This window comes from Manacus candei, unplaced genomic scaffold, assembly GCF_025592945.1.
Source record: "Manacus candei isolate 608988 ecotype Guabito, Panama unplaced genomic scaffold, ASM2559294v1 h1tg000005l, whole genome shotgun sequence".
Classification (NCBI taxonomy): Eukaryota; Metazoa; Chordata; class Aves; order Passeriformes; family Pipridae; genus Manacus; species Manacus candei.
The window spans coordinates 14350622-14367152 of NW_026138053.1; the positions used below are offsets into that span (position 1 = coordinate 14350622).

Genomic DNA, 16531 nt, shown 5'->3' on the forward strand with positions numbered 1-16531 from the left:
CTTCTAAGGAGAGAGAAAGCACATACCCTATTCACACTTTACACCCACTTAATGTCCAGTCACAGGACAGAAGAAAAATTTGTTTAGTAACAAAGATATCTTTCCAGGTCTCCACGAGAAAACAAAACTTTTGGCAGATTTGGACATACTCTCTTTTTAATCTCCATTTTGACATTTGGCCTCTATTTGAGGCAACTTGAAGAGGAGTATGAGATCATTTTAATTAATTTTTTTAAAGCATGTTTCTTGTCTGGGTCTGAGATCTGAATTAATTCTTTTCATTCTTGCTGAGACAACCATCTGTTTTCACTGGCAGCCTGGTGAGACAGTGAAGCAATCTCCCAGCACTAGACCCATCAGCCAGCACTGATGTTCTGACCTTGGTAGTCCCGTGCAGGAATCAGCATGGCAGGAATCCACTTCTAAGCTGGGCAATGCTCTCTGCCTTGGGACCTGTCTGCTGGCTGGTAGCAGCTGACATAAGGGTTAAACAAGAAGAACCTACCAGCCTGAAAGCACCAGACAGAGAAACTGTCTTTGATGCTATTTATATGTCAACAAGGAGGAATGAGACTTCTCTTCTTGTATCTTATAATCAACTTTATGTTAGAGGAAGATTTTATTCTATTGCCTTTCCTTTGACGCTGTCATGTCATGTGTTCTTGGTAGAGCAGTAGAAGTTGGCTGTTGCTTAGGGTTGTTGTTGAGAGCACAGTGCTCAGAAAGGTGCAAAAAATCAGTGTAATACTGAGTGTGGGAACCTTTGTTATAGCCTTGTGCTGCTCTGGTATGACACATCTTTGCCCTGTGCACACTAAGCACTGGTGACTGTAAGAATAGTCTATGCAACTGCCTGCTGACGCAAAGCAGGCGACACCTTTGCTTCGCGGCTGGCTCCAGCTGCACGGGGATGCAAAGGAATTTCCTCATCCTCCATCTGCTGTTTAGCAAAGTTCACAAAAACCTGCATGAGGAAAGCAGAAAAGGTCTCAATTTTCTTGACTGAGATGAGTTATTGGAATGACCACTCTTCAGGAAGGAGACACAAAGGGGAATCCATAGACATTAACTGAACCAAGGCACTGTGTTATCAGCCAGGATCATGATTTCCTCATTTATTTTGATAAACTTCCCTGTAAATTCTTTTCTGGTAACTTCCTTCCTTGGGATGTACTTGCTGGCAAATAAAATTCTATTTTTTCTTAAGGAGGAGATGGGTTCAGCAAGGTTTGCACAGCTTGCACAGCGTGAGTTTGGTTGTGATAGGAAAGAGGAGACAGAATATTTTAGTAGGAAGCTGAAAGACAGCTAGGAGTGTCTCTCTAGCAATCTCATGGAAGACAGCTTTGCAAATGTGGACCCTCAGTTACTTAGGAAAGAAGACAGATGGGGCTAATACCCTCTAGGAAGTGGGTGTTGCCAAAAGTCCCAGTGGACTTTCCAGGTTTTGTGTGTCTAATTGCTTCTCACAGTATCTCTGAATCAACACCTTCCAAACCTCTTATTTAAAATAAAATGTTATTCTCAGCTCAGCCTCATTCCAAACTGCTGACCTTGCTCAGATGCTGCTCCTGAAGGAATGCGTTGTATGAATTCTGTCATCTGGGAAATGCTGTCTTACCAGCTTTCAAATGGCACCTATTTATACAGGGAACAAGTTACAGATTCATACTCATCCACCCTCCCTGATGAGAGGCCTGGGAACTTTGCCTGAGAAAGAGGTGAACTTCTCTACTCTGAACATTTTGGTCTTTCAGTTGTTTGGATACATCTCCATTGTGTTGCCTGATTCTTACAAGACAGGCTTTCTCGTGGATGTTTTACTTTTTACTCACCTGATCTAAAGTTGTTTGAGACACAGAATATTCTTCAATATGCAAGTTTTCCTTATTGGAGACTATTAACCGAAAAATCTTAGCCAGAGAGGAGGAGCAAATCTGATACTGCAGCATGTTGTAGTGTTTCTCTCTCTGTAAACTCCCAGGGAAGTTCATGCGTATGAATTGCTCAGCAGGAGTAGGATCTGGAGGCAACCCAGACTTTGGAGCTTTGATTTTCAGAGTGACAATGTAGCCATCTCCAAACCTGGAAAGCACATGTGGATTTGGGAATTGGATGAAGAGATGGTTTCATCGTTCAGGAAGGAAATTAATTTTCTGCAGCAGTGAAAACATTAACAGTATTTGAAAGCTATTGCATAAGATGTAGCTTTGTAGGAAGCCCTGTATTTGCCCTGCAGAAGTGGTGTATAGCATAACAGTTGACATGAGATCTGCTCAAATTATCTGGATTACCACAGAGTTGCACCCAGAAATGAGTCTAGTTAAACACTGAAGAATGGTACACGTGACAGACACTAAGTTTTCCCATTAAAAAACACCATAAAAATATTCTACTTACTTGTATTTTAGCTCCTGAATTGTGCCTAGGCATTTGAAGGTACCTTTCACCATGATGGCTAAACGAGTACAGAGGGCTTCACATTCTTCCATACTTTCAAAACAGAGAAGAGATGTTTGAGATAAAATTCAACAGATGAACTTCATTTACTCTTGGATTCTGAATTCTAACTGTGTTTACCTGTGTGAGGTTAGAACCACTGCTCGCCCATCTCTGAGCACACCAGCAATAGAGTCCCACAGGAGGCGCCGGGACTGAGGGTCCATTCCAGTAGTTGGTTCATCCTGTAAGGGAAATGTTAGGGCAGTTAGATTCAGAGAATTAGATAAAAAAAGAGAAACTCTATTTAGAAACAAGTCACTGTTTGGACTGTAGCATATAATTGCTTCTCCACTGTAATCTGTGCCTTGAGAAAGCACATACACCTTGAGAAGTGCATGAGTGAATGGGTACCAATGCACTTCTTGGCACAAAGCAGTAAGGAAAGAAGTAATAAGAACAATGCTGTCTGTGTAGGGCACAGCTACAGGGAAGCGAATGCTTTTTCTAGGCAGCCATGTTTGTAAGAGGAGAATGAGTTCTCACCAAGTAATCTTCTTACTTACATAAACATACAGGACACTGCTCAACCCAAGAAACTAATGTAGTTACACCTGCTAAGGATCTGGTCCTGCATAAATCAGTTAACTCAGTTAGTGCCAAAAAATGTAAAGAAAATCTTGGATAGAAAAATTTTCTTTCAACATTTTGTCTTAAGAAATTATGAGAAAACATTTTATCTGACTGTTTCCTATGCAGTCAGAATACACGTAAAGGCGTATTAAATCGCACTGAGAACCACGCTATTAAAATGTTATTAAAGTATGTCTTTTTAGCCTACAGATTAAGTTGGTACAGTATAATCTAAAGCATTTTTGTAGTAATTGCATATAGAATTTCTCTTTAGATATGCAATTATCTGATAACTTATTTTGGTAAGAACTACATTTCAGCATTTGTATAGTTTCATATAAATCTGTATAATTTATTACAAAGATATTAAAGGCTGCAAAAGGGTAGCTATCTTCCTCTGTTCTGCTAGAGATGGCAGCAAGGTATTTGCCAGAAGATCATCTTTTACATGAGTAGCTACACTCTGACAACAAGTGGTCGACTGAAACCAAACAAGGATTTAAATTTGGATTTATCTGGATTATAGATTTCATCTCAAAACGTTCTTTGTTGAAGATCTTTCTTTCATAATCACTTGGGATCCATTGGAAACATAGTTATGCATCCCAGTCTATGTCTGAAATTAAAGAACTCAAAATTAAAATAGATGTAAGTTGAGGGCAGAAACGAGCTTGCCAGGACTGTCATAAACCTCTTTGTACCTCTTTAGCAGGCAGTGTCACGCGGTGTTCCACTGCACTGTCACAGAGCTGTGACATGACTCTTACCAGCAAGACGAGTGGTGGGCAGCCGATCAGCGCAATGGCAGTGGAGAGCTTGCGCTTGTTGCCCCCGCTGTAGGTGCCAGCCAGGTGGTCTGCGTACAGAGGAAGGCCCAGCTTCTGGATGCCCCACTCAGTGACCTGTGAGAAAGACCATGTTTTTCAAACAGCAGCTAATGCATAACAGACAGGATTGCTGATACATCGCTCTTCTGGCAGAAACATGACAGTCCCCTGGGTTTTAGCACATTCATTCTGGAACTGGACCAGGGAAGTACAAAAAATTTATGATGATGATGAGGGGAGTTCCAACTACTTGAGAGAAAGCCATAAAGCAACCTCAGCTGTAGACTTCCTATCTGCAAGAATTTAAATTATTTTCTTCTGGAATCTTCATGTTTTCTTTCTTATACAAAAACAACTTTAAAGACAAGAACAAAACAGCAACCAGTGCAGTTCTGAGTCATAGCAATTGCATCTTTAGCCTTCCACTTTTGCTGCCACAGTTTTGCAAGTACCACTAATGCCTGAGAACCTGCATTTGTTAGTGCAGTCTTGTACTTAACTGTCCAAATGACAGGAACCACTTCCAAGACTTCAACACACAGGATGGCAAGTCCACTTCGGAAATTCTGGCCTGTTATGAACGCAGTTAATCATCACAAATAATCCCTATAACTATCAAAAGCAAGATCACTTTACCCTCTTGATTTCCTCTGCTGGAACCCCCCGCAGGCGTGCATATAAGTAGAGATGTTCTCGTCCCGTGAGCAGGTCATCAATGGCATCAAACTGAGGGCAGTATCCCATGTTTTGATGGACATTAGAAATTTGGGTCAAAATACTGGAGAAACAAAGGAAAGAATCTTAGTTCTGTAATACTAGCTTTAAGATAAAGAAGAACAGTTTGAATTAAATCTTTATTTTCTGGGGCAACAACTCTCTTAAGAGGAGAATGAATTCTTCCAGATAAAATGTTCTACTAAAATATTTGTCTGTATATTAGAGCAAGGAGTATATTCTTAAGTCATCTCTGTCCTGGCTAAGTGTAAGCCCATTTCTCCTCACCCATTTTCCTGTGTAAGTATAAAATAACAAGAAGTTCTTTAAACAGCCACTCAGACCTTATTTTTTGAGAATGGTGTTTAATTCTAGAACAAAAAAAGTAGTTGATTTTAACTCAGAGTGGTCACTAGGAACAGACAGGCAGGACACAAAGGCTAACACTTTGTTGGTAGTAGAAGTACAAAATCACAGAGGGGTTGTGGTTGGAAGGGGGCTCTGGAGGTCACCTTGTCCACCAACCCTGCTCAGGCTCACCTAGAGCAGGGTGCCCAGGGCCATGTCTTGGCAACAAAATAGTTATTGTTCAAATCACATTGATGGACAAAGAATCAAATCCCAATTACATCTAAGAAACCAAGGCAGTTACCTGGAAGTAAACTAACATAAGCACATACCAGATCACACTGTACTAACTTATGCCATTATGCCAGCTCTGTGTAAACAAAGATGCTAGAAACAGCCAGAGGAAAATCCCAAAGCTCAGATCAAAGTACCCTGCTGGACTGGTTATTTTATGTTTGTGAACTCTTTTCACTAGATCTGATTGCCTTGTCCCACTGTTGGCACTACTACAACTTAGCCACAGATCTTAAACAGTGTTAAAGGTATAAAATACTTTATGTGTGTTAGCTGTGGTCTCAGTGCCATAGAGCTGCTGGATCACAGAGTATGATCTGGACATTTCTACTCCACTAAATGGATTATCATAGGGGTTTTTTTAAGGTACTTACCTATTGCCAGCCACTATAGCATCTCCAGATGTCACATCAGTATCTCCAGTCAGCATTTTGAATGTTGTTGTTTTGCCAGCCCCATTCACTCCCAAAAGGCCAAAGCACTAAATTGAAAAATTTATAATATTCTTTAGTATTTCCAACTTGCAAATCAGTAGTGTCACAAAATCTGAACTGATCCATGGAATGTAATCTAGTGTTATTGAATAACCTACCTCTCCAGGACGGATGCCAACACAGAGTCTGTCCACTGCAGGCTTGCGCTGACCTGCATAAATCTATATTGATGGGGGAAAAAAAGAGAAAATTCCTATTTCAAGACATCTACAGTAAAGAAAATCTTCTAAATTTTTTTAGTTTAATGCTATTGGGATGAGGCAACTTTAGAACTAAGGAGTAAATAAAAAAAATAGTAAGCGTAAGCATTCCACAAGGTCAGAATTTATTTACATTAAATAAACCTATGATCATCCCTAAAAATACCAGTTTTTCTACTTTTCTACAACCATTTATTTCATATATTTAGCACTAGGAGACAGACTGAATGCTTTGCTGGGACAAAGTATCACAGAATATTCTGAGCTGGAAGGGACCCACAAGGATCATTGAGTCCAGCTCTTAAGTGAATGACCCATACAGGGATTGAACCCACAATGCTGGCATCGTCAGCACCAAGGCTCTAACCAGTCTGAGCCAGTCTCAGGGGATCTCTGACGAGCAAACCAAAGTGGAACAATACAGCAAGATAGGCTGAAGAATGACACCCCAGTTATCTATTCATGAGATCCCAGCAATGTGTGTAATCTTTACATTTGTGTAGCTCAAGCTTGCATGCATTCTTATAGCATAACTCAGACGCCTTCAATGTCTGGAAAGAAGATAGATTAGAAATAACTGTAGTTCTCAATGTGAAAACAACCAAATAGTTTACTTGAGATTGAAACTCACCTATGGAAAAAAAAAGCAATGTTGAAAAAAAGACTGGCAGTAGAAATGGACACTCAATAGATAAGTCATGTCAGACGATTACAGGTAAAAACCCCAACTTAAGCAGGGAGAGTTGCATTATCCTTGCAGGACTTCCCTACTTATTTCTAGTCAAAGGAAATAACCTTGACTTCTAAAATGTTTATTGTTTTCTAAGGCACGAGGTTGATTTTGAAAACAATACAACCTGAATCCACAGCTGAAGTACATTCTGAAAGAATGAATTTACATTAGACTTATTTGTTTCATTCTTCTCAAAATATTACCTTGGTCAATTCTTGTAATTCTAAGATATCTCTTCTGTTTTCTCCATTCATAATTCTTTTTCTTTCTTCTGCAACATCCTCATCTTCACAAATAATAGGTGACATGGCAGTCTCAGCAAACCTGGAAAAAACCAAGATACTGAGTTGCTCTGGGTGCAGAATAACAGAATAACAGTGTGAAACTCTGGCTAATCAATTGCCAAAAATGTGACTAGTGAGATTGAAACTTCACAACATGACACTGGCTGGAATATTCCCACTGTTGGGAGAATCCTTGACCTCTGAAAGTTAATCCCTAAATACTAAAAAGGGAGGAAATTACTCTCTCAAAAGAACATGCTTTGTCAGTCACTGATATGACAAAAACAGCCCCTAAGCCACAGCTTTCACTATTTGGCTGCTCTTAGTAGCTAGTGATAGTTCCATGGAAGTTTTGAGTAGCTCTGTCTGTAAGATGGTATTTTTATAACTGTACCAATTAGTACTCTCGTTGGCAATCTTGAGCAGGACTTAATGACCCACTCACACCTGTTTTCATCAAGGAAGAGGCACACTGGTAAAGCAGAGAGGGGAAGTTTGCATAGTGTCCAGGCTACAACTGTCCTGTGCCATAGACTGGAATTGCTGTCTTGGGATGTCAGGCTAGTACCTCATGACAGTACTTAGGACACTAAAAACTTTCCAAGTAATTTTAAAATCTCACTATTACAGTGTCTTAAATGAAAAAAATATTACATTACAGTCTTACTTCAAAAAACCCCAACTTTTAAAATAAAATATTCTTAAATCCTGTCAAGATAATGAACATTTTTAAAAGCTTTCTTGACTCAGGGTATCAATAAATTAAGGTGAGATCAGTTAAGTAAATAGAAAAGTAAAAAGCTGACAAATTCAGAGAAAAATTTTAAAAAAAAAGAAATAGAGGGACATAGAGACATAAAAAAGACACTCATTCTGTTAACAAAGGAACATTAATAGAAGCTCTTAGACAAACCATCTTGTGGAGAACAAACGGCGCTGCATAAGGAGATTCAGAATGAAGTACACAACCCCTTGAACAGCCATGGCAACCAGGTTCTTTCCAACAAAGTCCCACTGAAAGGGATTGGAAACATGCTCCTCGCCTTTGGAGAAAGAGCACCAGAAAGAAAGGTGAAATACTGCTGGAAAAAACACTGCTCTTCAGAACAACGGGTCTAATCCTAACAGTTTACTGCACTTTATTTCCTCATGATCAGTTAACAGTTTTCGTTTTTCAGTGTCTTATAAAGATTCTTAACAAAATGCACTCCAAGCTCAGCTGCTGCATAAGAGTAAAAATAAATATAAGTTCTCTGAATATACACTAATTTAGGTATCATAACATGAAACTTCCATAGATTATGTGAAGACACCTATTTCTGAATAAAAATATGAGTTCTGCTCAATAAAAATATGAGATGAGTTCTGCTGTATGACTATTCTTTTAATAAGTTGTCTGCTATTCTTTTAATAAGTTGTCTGATACCAAAGGCAACCACATCCTAAGAGGATGTATTTGAAAAACAACAGTCACTTTAAACATTAACCAAAGAATTCAAATGAAATGACATAATATATCCTCCTGTAACAATCTAAGGAATTCTGAACAAAGGATAAAAAGACACCAGAGTCTGGCACTGCACAAATGGGTTCATTTCCAATGCAGACTACTGGTTGGGCCATAGAGTTCTGGCAGCGATATCAGAAGTTGTCTTCCTTCAGAGAGGGTGAACTTTCATAGTCCTCATCCATCTGATGACGTGAGAGGTGAGAATTTCAGAAACGTTACTACTTTTCCAAGATAGCACTTCCAAACATCTCATCCAAGGTCCGGACACATGACACGGATATAACTTGTTGCTTACTGGCTTTACTTACCAAACCTTGCATATACTTCAGTCACAGCTTGGTTCATGGCCAAGTCGATGAGCCCACGGCCCAGGCAAAAATGTGGGAAGACAAGCAGTACATTTTTCAATGTTTTGTTAAACTTCAGCAAAGACTATAAGAAACAGAAACAACATAATAAGCTGTTGAAACCAGATCTGCTTAAGAAAACATAGTAACGTAAGTAAAAAGTTTTTTGCCATGTCAGAGAAACTGGATGTTCTGTGCTCTTATAACAGAGAAAACAGAGTATTTATCAAGTTACATGCAAAGCAACATAAAATGCAGCACAGCAGAATGCTGGCATACATTGCACCAGAGAAAGTGCTTTTCAAAAACTGTCAATGAGGAGAAAAAATAGTCTTTGTAATGAAGTATTACTCTATGTAGCAGAGATAATGTAATTCTGGTGGTAACATGTAAAGCTGCTGTGGGGCTGTGTTTTGGATTTGCGCTGAAAACAGTGTTGATAACACAAGGATGTTTTAGCTGTTGCTGAGCTGCGCTTGCACAGAGTCAAGGCCCTTTCTATTCCTCACCCCATCTCACCAGCAAGGAGGTTGGGGGTGCACAAAGAGCTGGGAGGGGCCACAACCAGGACAGCTGACCCAAAGGACATCCCAGACCATATGGTGCCATGCTCAGCACATAAAGCTCAGGGCAAAAGAAGCAAGAGGGGGACATTCAGAGTTACAGCATCTGTCTTTCCAAGTAACCTTTATGTGTGATGAAGCCCTGCCTTCCTGGAGATGGTTGAACATCTGCCTGCCAATGGGACATGGTAAATGAATTCCTTGTTTTGATTTGCTTGTGCATGCAGCTTCTGCTTTACCTATTAATCTGTCTTTAAATCCGTGAGTTTTCTCACTTTTAGTCTTCTGATTCTTTACCCCATTCCATGGGGGGTGTGTGTGTGGTGTGCAGTGAGTGAGTAAGTGACTGTGTGGTGCTTGGTTGATGACTAGGATGAAACCATGACAATAGTCAGAGCTGCCACAATACTGAAAAGTACTAGTGTCTGGGAATAAATACACAGTAGACTTCAGTGCAAACAGTGTAAGTGCCAGCAGCAGTCTAGCTGCATGAGCACTGAATCCAGTGCTCTTCTCTTATAAATATGTCTATAACAGAGACATGTTTTCAAAGGTAACAATGCTGCCATGATGTCCCACAGATCGAATGGCACTAGACTGAACCCTGTGCTATGAAGAAGCATGTCTGTGAATGCAGGAACAGCAGGGACAGTATTGTCAAGTCAGCCCTTGAAACCATGAATTTAACCAAGATCTGTTTCTCCTTTATAGCAAAGAACAGTGCTGCACAAAGTGTTTGAAAATGCACTATCAGTAATGATAGCTAATTGGACTGCTGTCAGATGTAGAAGGGGTGTCAAACGTAATGGCCAGAGCTTGAGCAACTGTAGAGGTGATAGCAGTAGTGCATACAAGACAACAGCACTTCATAAACTGATCTCTTAGCCTCCCTAAGAACTATCTTGGCACTCGCTCTATTCTGTTACGTTCCTGGTGGTGTTAAATTCATTTTTTTGACAGTTCTCAAAATGCTACTATAAGTAGAACATCTCCTCTAACACAATAAAACCAGCAGGAGTAAGTGCCTACCATCTACATCTTCCCACACAACACACACTGCAGAAGCAAGCATGAAGTGCTGTGCTGCCACCTCCCCAAATGGGAAAGTGTACAGAAGTTTGCTCTTAGGTATGAAAAACACTCAATGTCATTCCTTGCGTGCGCAGTCCTACATACCAATTGCTCTGAGTCACTTCTCTGGGTTATCTGCTCACCTGTACTGCAGTTACTCAGCAAGTTTCTCAGTCTATTTATTGCCAGAAAAAAATGGTAATGTAGAGAAAGACAGTTACTGTTAGGGATGGTTATGCTTGGATGCCCTTTGCACAGCTCTCTAAAGCCAGGGGTCAATAAAAACATTACTTACCGGGTTATTTTCAAATAACTCCAGGATGAAGGTAATGGCACTGCTGTTGATCCCCACAAAGAGATTAATGCACGACAATGCAACATAAGCAGTGCTAGGGACACTGAAGAAAGAAGAAGTAGGGTACATCATGGGAATTACTGCCCACCTGCATGCAAAAGATAGAAAAACTATGATAACTTCTCAGTATTCTTATGTCACTCGGCCTAAACAAAACACAGACTTGAGCTTTCCTCTCATTCTAAGTGTATGTAATGGTGTAACTGACAGAGATCCACTACAGTATTCTCTCCCTGGTTACTACATAAGAATTTTTTCTGCTCAGTTTTTTTTGCTAAAATTGAGAAAACTTAATGCTAGCAAGGTTGTTATCACCCCATCTCACTGGACTGTACACCATGAGGGAGAAATGAAGAAACATTACACACTGTTCTGCTTAGCTAGATATTCCTCACCCCTTGGAACTGTCCAAAGAAATTACAAACTGTAAATTTTTATATTATTTTCTAAGCCCTCTACCAATGGCTTGTTTTATTCCTGATTTGGAGCTTCATGTGCCATGATTTCTGGGAAATGGCAAATGCACATGCAGCAGCCTGAGAGGGGTATTCCTCTGGAATAAACTTCAAATGCTTAGCAACAACCAATCTGATCAGGGAAAACTCAGTAACATCAACCCGAACTGTTTAACAGGACAAGACACATGCAGTCAGAAAGAATCATTCTAAGTTTCCTATTGTGACTGCAGCTGGACACAAGGGCTAATATACAATTTTACAATTTGACTTTTCTTTCCATTTTTTGAGTAGCAAATTATGAAATTATTGAAGTGACTGCCAAAAGCGATTATACTTTTTCTGAAAATTTCATCTTGGCTGATGCTTTAAAATATGCAAAGACATTTAAGATGTCCATCCATACAGCCATGAATTACCATATTTAAAAAAAATATTCAATGCCACAGACAACTTATTAAAGGTACAACTACTGTACTTTAAAAAGATATAATGAAAAATTAAAACTAATTAACATTCTGATAGCAGTTTTACAGAGATTAAATGCTGATAATGCTTTGAATTTTCTGAGGATTTTCATTCAAAGAACACAATAACTTCTGAAAATTAAAGCTGGTTTGCACAGAAAAAGAACTGTTCCCTCTTAGGCTCCATTTGTGATATTCATAGGAGGATATGAAAAGATTAATTTCTCTCTTTAAGTCTACAAATAGATCTTATCTTATCAGCAAACTACATCTGCTGAAGTGCTACCAGGAGTACGATTTTATAGATAAAAATATATGATCACCAATTAAATGAGAGAAATTAAATGAGACTGAACTTCAGTCGGCCTTATAAAATGCTATTTTGTCAACGAAAACGTCCATTTCAATTTAAAAAAGTGTTGAAGACTTAGTACTCTTTGCCCTTGGGTTAAATCCTGAAAGATATTTTAGTAGTGGCTGTGAATGTGGCAAATGAACAACTACTAAATTCCTACACAATGTACAAGGAAGAAAGCAGCAAACTGAACAAATATATTTTCCTGTAAGGATCACAGTTAATGTTTAAGAATGTAAGGCAGTGACAAAAGAATCTCCTTTGCAGCATGTGTCCAGGCAGAGCGTGCAAATATCCTGCAGCAGAGACAGAATCCAGTTTTAACCTGTATTGTATCCACTCAGCTCTATTCTTTAAAGCTGGATTTCACTAAGTACCGAGCTCAGTAACATGAAATCATTTCCATGTGAAATACAGGGCCGAACTGCAGGAATAACCTTGACCACTCACCCATACAGAAGCAGCAAGGCAACAAACACAGGCAGATTAGTCGGAGAAGTGTATGCTTTCTTGTCGAATCCAGTGAATATGGCCAGAACCATTCCAGCACTCAGTGAGTAATTCACCTGCCACAGCACAGGGTGAAGATCAGTGTGTAAGACCCGAGAAGGTCTGCAAACATATCCAGATCCTACACATCATTCCAGTAAGATTTTATATTGAGGAGCACCAGAATTTGAGTTAGACTAATCACACTGAAGTTTTTGGATCAAAGTCCCTGGCAACACTCAACATTTTTCTGAGATGTCTTTTATCAGACTGTTCATTAAAAATACAACATACATTATTGTTTCTTAGATTATGGTTTGTGAGTCAATTATTTTATGGTCCTGCTGCCAGCTACCCACAAAAAGGGGCCATGGGTATGCAAGGGAAGTGGTGTTTCTGGTGATGCAAAGGAAAAAGCTAGTTACTTGAGCCACATTGCTGGAGGAGGCTAAATGCTTGGCTACTGCTCAATCTCTCTGTTCAGTATTAGTAGCACTACTGTACTGAAATGCACAGAACTCCCCATGCAGAATGGAAGATGGCGTTTCACAGAACTGCTAACACCACTTAATACCTTGGCATCATGCTGTCAAGGGCAACAGCCAAGCAGAATTCCTGTCAAGGAAGCTGCTGGGAGGCTGCTGTGAACAGCAGGGAACAAGAACTCAGAGACCTGCTTTTTTCCCCCCTCATTTACTAAAATGATGCTTTGATTTATCTTCTCCTGAGAGAGCACTTTTCAAAGCCTGAAGAGTTTTGGGCTTTTCAAGTATTTCAAGTTTTTTTTCTTTTTATTTCTTTTTCAATTCTACGTTCATGGTTTTCTTATTGCATAAGCCCTTGGCTGTTTTCTTTGTTGAGATGGTATGGCTGGAAAACTTGCCCTGGTACCTCAGCCAGGCGAAGAATTGTCTCCTTTGTGACAAAGTGGCCAGAGGAGTGACAGGAGGGAAGCTGAGTCCTGTCTAAACAAGCCTGGACCTGTGGTATAAATCTTTTCAGAACAACACAGTGACCATAATACAGAGACCTAAACAAAGATATCTATGTCATTTTAGATATCCTAGAGTATTTTGTCAGGCCTACAGCTACTGTTCCAGCAGCCAGTGAATCTTCCACACTTAGATTTCTTGGACATCTTGAAACATGTTTTGGGTCTTCTAGAGGACAGGAGTGACTAGCACCAAACAATGAGGCTTTTCCCTGCTATGGTAAATTGTACTTTATTATATAGTCAGTTCTAAGGACTGGAAATCCTAAGATGACAAAAATTTCAGCTTTGTTAGTTGAATAATGAGTTGTGCACCTTAATTATTTTCTGCATCTCTAATTAGTTCAGAGGTCAGATCCTTACCGTGCTCGCCGAGAAACACTTAAAGAAATTTATACTTTGCAATGCTTAGAATCACCTTGACTTAATTCACCAATTAGTTCCCAGTTCATGCACATCCAGGATAATCACAAGCTGTGAAATCAGACCAGCAGTTACTTACTATGTCCCACGTGAAGTTAGTTAGCCAGTAGATAACAGGGCTCACACCACTGACAAACTGGAGATGCTTGGCTTTTGTTACACGTTCTTGAATCAGGTATAAAACAAAACTGGCTGGTATAAAGGACATGGCAAAAATCACACAGATGGCAACAACAGCATCCACTGAAGTGGTCAGTCTAAAACAGAGCACAAGAAGGAACTGTGAGCAAGGGAATGGATGCAACACAACACTATATGAGCATTTGGGGAATCTGGAGGGTGTTTTAAGATCTAGAAGTAGCAAGGCTACTTTTAAGTAGAAGACTTCTCCAACTTCAAAGTGTGCTAGTGTATTTTCCCAAGCTGTTTTGGAGACTGTAGCTAACAAATATGGCACCGTTCTCTGATTTTTCACTTGCCTTCATTCTGTGTAACTCTCTCTATATATATCTCAGTTTGACAGCCTTTCCCATATGAGACATCTCAAACTAGACATAAAGGCACAATAGCCAAAGTGCTCTGGTAGCTGGGAAAAGAGGAAGTTAAGTTGAAGACAGTGAGATGAAGCACAGATTTTGTCTCTGTGCTATAATGCACAGTTTTCAGTTTTACTGAATTTTGAACTTAATAGGAGATGTGAGTGGAAAGTCTTGTCTTTTTAGGGATGTATTTCTCAAGAAACAATGACTTTTAGATTATGGAATACACCAACCCTACAACATGCCATTGAAAATCTACCTGTGTGATGTCCTTGGTACCAAAACAGAGGTTGTTGACTTCTGCCTTCCTGAAGTCAGTTAAGAACAATTTCTCATTCCATTTTTCATTACACATTTTATTTCGCAAGCACACGTATAGGATTTGGAGCATGAACAAAGACTTCAGAATCTTCATGCTTGGGAATCAACAGAAACATGCAATAGTATAACCACTGGTCATAGTTCCTGTGTGCGATGAGAATGAACTCTTACAGGAATATAATGAGACAGGAATACATTCTTGTTTAGAATAAAACTTCAGGGAAAGGCCTCCACAATCTGTCCCTGGACTATTTTTCCTCAGAGTGTGAGTATCCTGGAAGTCGCAAGCTGCCAGGAGATGGAGGGGTAAAAGCCAGAAGCAGAGCACAGACAAACTTACACAGTGACTTCAGAGAGTTGCTCCTTGGTGAGGTTCAGAGGATGGTTTATAGCAGTGATCCCATGTTCCTCAGGGGCTTGGCCAGTCCGCAGGTTAGCTCTGAGGATTGCATTATTGGCTACATTGAGGAAACTAACCATAGCATGCCAGCCTTTATTGTTAAACCACACCTGAAAGAATCAGAAAGCACAGATTCATTTAAGAAGCCTTCACTAATAACCCTGAGCTGCAGGAGAAAACTTGGCTGCCTTTTATCTGCTTTGGTGGGCATTGTCAGCAGGGGCGAATCCAGCACCAGGAATTCATAGTTTCTAGGCACAGTCCTGCAGGAGGAGCTCACATACTATGCTTTTAAAAGCATTGGACAACTGCTGTTGAGGGATTTTATAGAAACACATTTTAAAATATAGTGTACTACTTGGAGTATTTAGGACAGCAAGAAGCACTGAGAACATAGTTAAAAAAATCTCACATTTGAAATACTATAAATAAGAATTACTTATAATATAGGATACAGTGTTAATGCCAAGTTATTTCTGAAGTATAGCATTTCAGCTCTTCTTGCATCTGGGAATGCCACCAGCAATATTCTCACAATTTTAAATCTATGTCAAGAAAGATTGTGAGTTAGCAGACTACTTCCAGAAAATACCTTAATATTATCTTCAGTTTCCATATATTTAAGGAAATTAGGGAATTCTTTAGCAGCAGCCAGTGAAGTTTGTCCCTAAAATAAAAAAGGCTAAAGATCAGCATTCTGGGTGAAATCTGATGCTTCAGGTTTTCAGCTTTGTAACAATGCTTTAGTAAGGGGACAAAAAACAACCAACCAACCAAGCAAATAAACAAAAAATCTTGCTTACTCCTGTAACATTCATCATTTGGCCAAGATCACTTAAAAAATTGACAACTTGATCTCCAGAGACATGAAGGACTGGAAGTCTTCCTCCTATAGAAATTCCTCCATATCTAGCAAAGAGAAAATTATCGTCAATAACTTGTACCATAGACCCAGAACTGTACATTGATGGAAACACTAAAAATCCACTTAATACAAGTTTAATTTCTATAAATCATGTGTTTCATGCATAGTGATTTCTACTCTTTTACTAACAAGCTCTATTAGGTCTTTACAAGGTTTACAAATAATAGAAGTTCTATCAGTTTCTGAGAGGTTCATGCCAGCATCCAAAGAAAATTATTTAGATAAAAGATTTGTAGGAAAGTGATTTCTACAGTGCAAAAATCAAGATAATTGACATATAATGGTTTAGACAGCATGGAGGACTGAGGGCAGCGCAGTCCTCAGTTAAAATTTCAGATGCCGTGAGAGGAACAG

At 39.4% G+C, this 16531-nt stretch overlaps 1 protein-coding gene across 11 annotated transcripts in view; it reads right to left on the bottom strand.

Moving 5' to 3' along the window:
• Positions 1–384: 384 nt before the first annotated feature.
• ABCA4 (ATP binding cassette subfamily A member 4) overlaps positions 385–16531 on the bottom strand; it is a 72894-nt gene continuing 56747 nt past the window's right edge. For all 11 annotated transcript variants that reach the window (XM_051798975.1, XM_051798994.1, XM_051798963.1 and 8 more), the window contains 17 exons: positions 16056–16161; positions 15845–15919; positions 15193–15362; positions 14072–14249; positions 12540–12655; positions 10753–10900; positions 8785–8908; positions 7880–8009; positions 6886–7006; positions 5848–5910; positions 5630–5736; positions 4536–4677; positions 3840–3974; positions 2581–2684; positions 2401–2493; positions 1836–2085; positions 385–964 (listed from right to left, as the gene is read on the bottom strand). In XM_051798975.1, coding sequence (XP_051654935.1) covers positions 842–964; positions 1836–2085; positions 2401–2493; positions 2581–2684; positions 3840–3974; positions 4536–4677; positions 5630–5736; positions 5848–5910; positions 6886–7006; positions 7880–8009; positions 8785–8908; positions 10753–10900; positions 12540–12655; positions 14072–14249; positions 15193–15362; positions 15845–15919; positions 16056–16161 — 2185 coding nt within the window. In that variant the 3' untranslated portion in view covers positions 385–841. The remainder of the gene's footprint in view (positions 965–1835; positions 2086–2400; positions 2494–2580; positions 2685–3839; positions 3975–4535; positions 4678–5629; positions 5737–5847; positions 5911–6885; positions 7007–7879; positions 8010–8784; positions 8909–10752; positions 10901–12539; positions 12656–14071; positions 14250–15192; positions 15363–15844; positions 15920–16055; positions 16162–16531) is intronic.